This window comes from Arachis stenosperma, chromosome 4 (genome assembly GCF_014773155.1).
Source record: "Arachis stenosperma cultivar V10309 chromosome 4, arast.V10309.gnm1.PFL2, whole genome shotgun sequence".
Taxonomy (NCBI): Eukaryota; Viridiplantae; Streptophyta; class Magnoliopsida; order Fabales; family Fabaceae; genus Arachis; species Arachis stenosperma.
Genome location: NC_080380.1, coordinates 132307399 through 132315126, shown reverse-complemented (window position 1 = coordinate 132315126; position 7728 = coordinate 132307399). Strand labels below are relative to the sequence as shown.

General features: G+C 36.9%; 1 protein-coding gene across 5 annotated transcripts; it reads left to right on the top strand.

The window, feature by feature from the left end:
* The first annotated feature begins 2126 nt into the window (after positions 1-2126).
* On the top strand, positions 2127-7728 carry LOC130973576 (uncharacterized). 5 transcript variants are annotated; one of them, XM_057898173.1, is made up of 9 exons: positions 2127-2454; positions 3038-3205; positions 3506-3575; positions 5481-5571; positions 5680-5741; positions 6056-6330; positions 6476-6512; positions 6607-6738; positions 7283-7728. In XM_057898173.1, exons 2-9 carry the CDS (start codon positions 3101-3103, stop codon positions 7471-7473), a joined length of 963 nt encoding a protein of 320 aa, XP_057754156.1. In that variant the 5' UTR covers positions 2127-2454; positions 3038-3100; the 3' UTR covers positions 7474-7728. The 5 variants fall into 5 exon arrangements, with proteins under 5 accessions (XP_057754156.1, XP_057754157.1, XP_057754158.1 ...); XM_057898174.1 differs by having other exon boundaries at positions 3511-3575; positions 6470-6512; positions 7283-7727; XM_057898175.1 differs by having other exon boundaries at positions 3033-3205; positions 3511-3575; positions 6470-6512; positions 7283-7727.

The window sequence follows — 7728 nt, the reverse complement described above, 5'->3', positions numbered from 1 at the left end:
GGCCTACAAGCAGCCAGGAATCCTTTCTTCACAGCATCAAGACACATGTACATTCGTACAAACCTTGGTAGGATTGTTGGAGAGGGTCTTTCCAACTTCAGCTTCAATGTCGATCCTGGGTTTGCTCTTAAGACCTCTGCACAATAGTCTCTGATCCTCCCATATTGCTGCACTGCCTTCCCATGCACCACTTCCCTTGCCTTTCTTCTTGCCCAGTAAGCTTTCCACACAGATATATTTGCCATGTATTTTTCTTGAATAGTTTGAATTACAGTCCCCAGCTTCATATCTTCTCCTCTACTTATGTTATTAGTAATTTTTTTAGCAATCCAATTGCTGGACGCAAGACGGCCACTGTAGTTCCTCCCACAAGTGTGCTTACTTATCAATGTCTTCAGCCTAACATATCCAGATTTTCCTACCTTACTTGCAAATGCCATCCATGGACACTCTCCGCCTAAACCCTTGCATTTGACTCTGCATCTAACCTGATCGTTCTTGACATATCTAATGTCCCGTCCATTCAACAATGCATGTTCCTTGATAGCCTCCTTAAACTCAGCAATAGATTTAAACTCAGTCCCCAGCCGAAACTCATAATCAACACTCATGTCAGCTTCATTATATCTAGGATACCTCTTTCTTCTTACGGGCTCATCAGAATCTCCATTATAGCTGTCCAATGACTCTGTATCATAACCCGAAGAAATATCACCAACATCAATTTCTGCTCCATCTTCAGTCACCCCTCCTGTGTTATTTTCAACACCAACTCCCACATCAACATTATTAGCATCTGTTCCTAATGAGCCACTGTTACCTCCGAAGGCATTTGGATGCTGACCTTGTTGGTTTTCTTTTTCAACATTAAAGCCAAAATAATCCTCATGATCACCATCGTCCGCACTGTCATCAAATCTGTTATCTTCACTTGAAGACTCTGATTGACTTACCACTTCTACTTCAACTAAATCATTAGCACTGTACTCACCATCAGAGGGTATATAGTCTTCATCAGTTGAGGTTATCTCAACCCCATTTCCTTGTCTACATCCACTAACTGCATACACATGGCAGTGTTTAATCTCTTGTTCCACTACATACTTACCCATTCTCATTGCATCTCCATCAGACTTCAACTCCCTAAGACCATCCTTCAATGCAACTCCAGGTTCGTTCCACCAGATTTTAGCATTGCCTGTGTATCCAACTTCTTTCAGCGCTGCAACAATTTCTTGTAACGACCACTCATCTAACTCAAACTGCAACCCTTCCACTACCATCCCACCAAGGTATTCTTTCCCTCCTTTCCTGCTAACCATCTGACCACCATGGTAGAGATCGAGAGTAAACACAGAATCTCCCATCACTACCAACAAAAATAAAAAAATAGATTCATCAGAGAAACTCTAACTACATTAGATACTCTAGCATCCACTGAAAAAAAAAAGAACCAAATCAAACCATAACATTCAACTCACACCTGTGAAGGAACTGGGGGTTATGAACCCTTACCTGATTTAGTGTTGCTCTCTTGCACACTTCACTCTTCAGCTGCCAATAATGTCAACCATAAAGCAACTCTACACAGTCCGAACCACACACTCGACGATCAACTCCAACAATGGAAGGGAAGCCTGAGCAGAGAGAAATTCTACTGGAGATGAAGCGTAACGATAATGAAGGGTCTCAGTGGGGTTTTTGGTCATTACAAAAATTTGGAAGTAAGAAATAACGAGTATTTTCTCAGTCAAGCTTCTACATGTGCAACTCACATGCTCAAGGGCGAATATGCTGTAGAATATTCCGTTAAATCAAACGGAATTTGAACGGTAGGGACCCAATTACAAATTTTAATTTACTTCAAGGATCTAATTACAAACTTTTAAACTGTAAGGACCAACTTGCAATTTTACTGAAAGTGTGGGGACTAACTGTGTAATTTAACCTAAATTTAAACATAACCTCTATCTAACTAGGTCATCATTTTGTCAATTTATCTCAAGACAACTCCTCTTAAGTTAAGAGACAAATTTAAGACAACGTTAAAGTTTAACTACAAGTTTCAGGGACTACTTTAGTATTAAATCTAAAAAAATCCATCCTCTCTCTCTTGCACCACCTCACATCAAAACACAAAAGCAGTTTGTTCTTTCTTTTCAAATTTTGGAAAGGAAGTAGGAGGCGCGGGTATACACACTACACACACAAACAAAACCCACCACCGGCACCAGAGCGAGCCAGGCAGCCACCAGTCAAACCACGACGCTCTACGGCACTGCGCCGCCCGAATCACCACCGCGCCAGCCACCACGCGTCACGCGCCCACGCCTCAACCTCCACCCTAGGGCCTCAGCTCCTCAGTGCTTCACCTTTTAATTAGAACCCTAGTCTCTATCTTCCTTCATCCGTCTAATTCCCTACCGAAAGTCGAGTCGTTTCACCACACTTAAGGCAATCTTCAACCATTCACTGTTAATTCCTCGCTTTCATCGTGCTCTGTGTTGATTGCTTGCTTTTTCAAGTTTCGGTTTTCTCCCCCTTTTACTTTTCTCTCAAATGTGGTTGTTCTTTCTATATAGTTCCAATTGCATTCTGACTTAGTTGGTTGTTTATGTTTGTTTATTTTATTTTTTCTTTTTCCCCTAATCCGTTGCCATTGCCATTGCCATTCGGGGGATGAATTTTATTCAATTATTGAAATATGCTTATCTATCTAAATGATTATGCCTATATTTGTCATTATTCTTTTTGTAGTTTTCAGCTTGCTGGCTGGTGCACATTTCTTTGAGTTGATTGATGATGGGTTAAACAGATTGGGAGCTTTTAGGAGGAGAAAGGGATATTATTGATGAGTTTGGGGCTTTTTACTAATATGTCACCTTTTTTAGAACTTATTATCAAAATGCAATCTTTTTAAAATTAATTACCCAAATGTCACCTTTTTGCTAAGATGGCAACTGATTTGCTATTTTCATTTTTTGAGTTACTTGAAACATAGCCTAAATTGGGGGTCAATTTTGATTGGCAAGGTCAGATGGAAGCTGCAAAACCCAACATTTTGGTACCTGCCCTTTGAAATCTGGTCATTTCCCAACTGATGCCCGAAGTTCCAGCTAGTGCATCCCTTGCTGACCCAGATTGCTCTGTGGAAAAAATGTCGAATCTGTACAGGAAGCTTTATGATAAGTACACCAAGCTCAAGGTCTTGTTTGTATCTTTCACACTTTACTTTAATATTTTCTTTCCGCTCATTGTTCTGTAGCTCCATGGTTGTATTGTAAATTTGTAATCTGTAATCCTCCTACAAAATTATACATGGGAATATAGCATTGATGCTTTGAGAATTCACGTTTTTATGTTTAGCCATTTAGTTATTCAACATTAATAATGATGAAAATGGTTAATATACTTGATCATTCACTGTTTCACCTGGAAAATGAAATTGTAACTGTATAAAATTTCTGAAGTTTATTATTGACTCTTGATTCCTTTCTTGTTTCAGAATAGGAAACTGCTTGAGTTTGATGAGCTGAATAAAGAACAAGAAGTTAAATTTATGAAATTTTTGTCTGGTATGTTCTTTTTGTTTATGCTATTTTCTTTTACATTTGGATGTTTAGACCACAGCTTATGATAATATGAATTCATGGAAGGGTTTGCTAATCATTCTAAAATGCTAGGAAGTCTGAGCTAAGTTTAGAGAACTAGGAAAAGAAGTAACTACCTTCCGCTAGCTCGGATGACAGCTGTACTAGTGTAACTAACTTAATAGTGGAAGGTCCTAACTACCCTTAGAGTAGCTTCTCCCCAGAAGCTATCATTCTCTTGTATATAAACAGAGAAGGCACTCAGTTGAGGACTTCAGATTTATAAGGCTCAATTCTGAGAAATTTCTCTTCTCTTTACTTCCCTATCTTTTGCAGTTCTCTGTTAAATTTTGTCTTGTGCTCATGAATTTGAAAATCCATGTTGCAAGAGATTCAAAGACATGAAGTTTTATATCATGGTTTCTTTTCCTGCTGTAACTGTTGCTCTCATTGACTGATTCTGTATTTTTGTAATTTTCTAGTTTCAACTTTTGTATATACAAAACATGGAACAGCAATTAGGTGCTTGACTTATCCGGTGTAAATTCATTGTCTTTTAATTGAATTTCTCTTTCATATGTTTGAAGATTGGAAAGTTTTGCTTTGTAATGTTCTTTGTTTGTTTTTCCCCCCTTGTAAAGTGAATATCTTCTGCTCCTATCTCTTTGTAATCTTTCTCTTTTCCAGTCTTCATCTTAATAAAGCTATTGCCTAGAGATACTAACAAAGGAATTTATAGCATTTCCATCCTAAATGAAAGAAATTGCTGAACAGTTATCATAACCATAGGGGTTTGTTGTCTAAATTTAAGTTGGCACCCGACTATCAGTAGCAGTTGTTGGATGGAAGCTTACAAGAAGTGAAGGAGCTATTTCAACTCAATTTTTTGGAGCATATAACAATGCACCAGGTTTAGGTTGCCAAGATCAAATAAAGGGAAGAAAATAGTTTTCGGGAGGTATTTATTAGGCTGTGTTTGTTTACAGGCACGGGACACTAAAATAGGGACAAAAGACACTAAATCATGTTTGGTAGATGAGATATGGACACAAAGACAAAAGACACTGAATTAGTGTATTTTGTATCCTTCTTGACAGGAAGGAGAAGGACACAAAGACACTAACAAGGGACACAACTGATTTTTTAATTTTTTCTTTCATTATTACTATCAATTTTTTATAATTATATTTTTCTTCCTTAAGTTTTGGATGGAAAAAAAAATGATAGTAAATTGGACTTTCATAATTTGTTTTTTTTATATTTAGTTTATCACCAAATAAAATACAAGAACACTAATTTTTGTGTCTTTGTCTATGTGTCTTGTTCTCAGTGTCTTGTCTTATGTTGTTTTGTCCTCATAACCAAACGCAGCCTTAATGTTGGTTCTGAAATTCTACAATGCCCCATTGCTGGAAAGCTGACTGAGGGGGCATTGGATGACGAAGGAATTTCTATCTGACCTTTTGGACATTCAAAGGGGTTGCATGATCCACATTACTTCTTGACTTTATGGGGATAAAGTTGGTGCATCTGTTGGTAAGAGAGTAAGGATGGCTTTTGTGCCATATACATATATAGTAGAAAGAAGAAGGTTGTAGAAACTAGAAAAGGAACTTCAAAGATTTGCAAGAACAGTCAATCATGGAAGGCCAAAAGGATCTATATTTTATAGGGGCTTAATTAGTTTCTTATTGTCCATAGGTTTTGTTTTGTGCAGTCCTCTTTTGTTAGCATTGTGGTTTCCTTTGGAGGATACCTTTTCCTATCTTGTAATTCCCTGTCATATCTAATGATGTGTCTATCAATTGGGAAGATTAAAATTAATCCAAGAAGTCAAACTTGCACAGATGTATAAACAAGTTTTCCTTATTGTGTATGTGCATATTGCAGCCGCAGAAGAGTTGATAGAGGACTTGAAGAATGAAAATGTCCAGCTGCATGACCAACTCAATGAATTGAGAAGTGAGGTGTCTTCAGTTAGGTATTATTCAAGATTCCAGCATTTTAATGCATATCTTTAACGTCAAAGCTTTGTTGATTTATCCGTGGATCCAGTGTGAACTACTCAAATATGTCACCTTCATGTCAGGCTTGCCAAACTCAAAGAAGTGGCTGATTATCAAAATCTTTTCCTGGAGGAAAAAAAGAAAAGTGAGGCTCTATTTATAAGTACCTGATGCACTTGTTATTCGATATTAAATTTTTTGGCATGGAATTGGAACATTAAGGTTCAACTTATTTTCTCTTATTTGAAAAGTAGAAGTTGGCAATTTATATTTTTCTTGCATGCTTATACTTCAAACATGTATTTTGTTACCATGTATAGTTTATTTTTGTATGTTGAAATTTCTAAATGCATAATTCACCACAGTACGGTTGACTTTGTCCCTGTCTTTAAGTTTATCTCATTTTATCAATATTTATTTTGTATTGAGGATTTCAGTGTGACATTTGGGCTTTGGCAGATGAAGCTCTTACTGAAGAAGTTGAGAAGTTGCTACAACAGCAGCAGGAACGAACTTCTCGTGTTTTAAGTAACAGTAAGGTCATGATTGAAAATGGCCAGCTGAAGGCTATCTCCGATAGTTCAGAGAGATCATCTACAAGAATGACAAGAAAACGTAGTTGGCAGGCTGCATTGGAAAATGAAACAAGTTTTATATCTGCCGAGAACAGGGAAGATGACTCTGTCGTGAGAATGTCAATGCAAAACGTGCACAAGGAGATGGCATCTGGTAAGGTGAGCATTTCTAACTTGGAGCAATGAAATGCACATGGTTAAGTGCTTGTGTAATTGTTTGAATATTAGATCAGATATGCTCATTTCATTTCCTCACACAAGCAGTAAATCTAAGTGAATGTGCTAACATTATGTTCAGAAGCAGCTGCTGGAGTCCTGTACTACTGTTAATGATAAATTAGGTTAGTGTTAATTTGTATTTATGTTGCTTGCTTTCCTTCAACCCTTTCCTTGGGAATTAGGTTTTATGTATGCTGCCTTCATTGCTTTTTACAGGAGTTGCTTCTGTGCAAAGTGATAATTGTAATTGGCTTATTCAAGAGCTTTTCGAACATGCACTGGGCATGAAATTATCTGCTGACTATCAAACTGGAACAATAAGCCTTTCTGCACTGCATCAATCTAGCGGTAATGCATGATTTTCGGTTTTAAGTGATTCTTTTTTCTCAGTACTTCATCCTTAATCTAAACAAGGAATTTATTGGATTTTGAAGTTTACACTCATCACTTCTACCTCTTTCTTCTGCTTGCATCAATCAAAGTGTGTGTTGAAGAAGACCACCATTTGATGGTAATTTTGGCAATTAATATGTCATCTGTAGCCCTGTTTTCTCTCTGATTTGGTTGAGAAGAAATACTCAGTTTTACAAACTTAACTTCACCATATTCCTTTTGTGTTTTCTTCATATCCTAACTTCTGAAAATATTTCCCCCTAAGTTAAACAAACAAGCCTTTTTTTTTTCCTTTTTTTTGTAGATTTGGTTTTTTTTTTTTTCTTTTAAACCAGTGAGCTAGTGGATTACTGGATATCTTGTACTCATTTTTGGGTCACTCTTGTACAAAGCTAATCTTAGTTCATAATTTTCAATTATGCATTACTTCTAGCCTTTGAAAATCTGAAGGTATGTAAATGGTTGGTGTGACATTTTCTTTTTATTGTGATCATGATAGGCTATTCCTTCACTTTAACCTGGATTAGCAAAGCACCTGAAGAGGAAGCAGAATTGCTGTACCATGTTCTTTCCTTAGGCACATTTGAAAGAGTGGCTCCAGAATGGATGAGGGAGGACATCATCTTCAGCCCAACCATGTGTTCCATCTTCTTTGAAAGGGTGTCTCATGTTATCAAGTTGCACCACTGACTTTGAATATAAAGGCAAGGGAAAAAAAAAAGTAAAAATCCACTGACTTTTATTTTAGATGCTTTGATTTGGTTGGTTTCCGCTTCATCTTAATGGAGTTTGTAATATAGTAAGAGTTACATAGCAATCATTAGTTGTAAAAATGAATATTAAACTTCTAATCCTGATTTATCATCAGTTCAGTTGCTCTACTTTATTGCCATATCTTTAATTTAGCTCATTTTAAGAATATGCAGAACTTTTGAAAACGAGTCA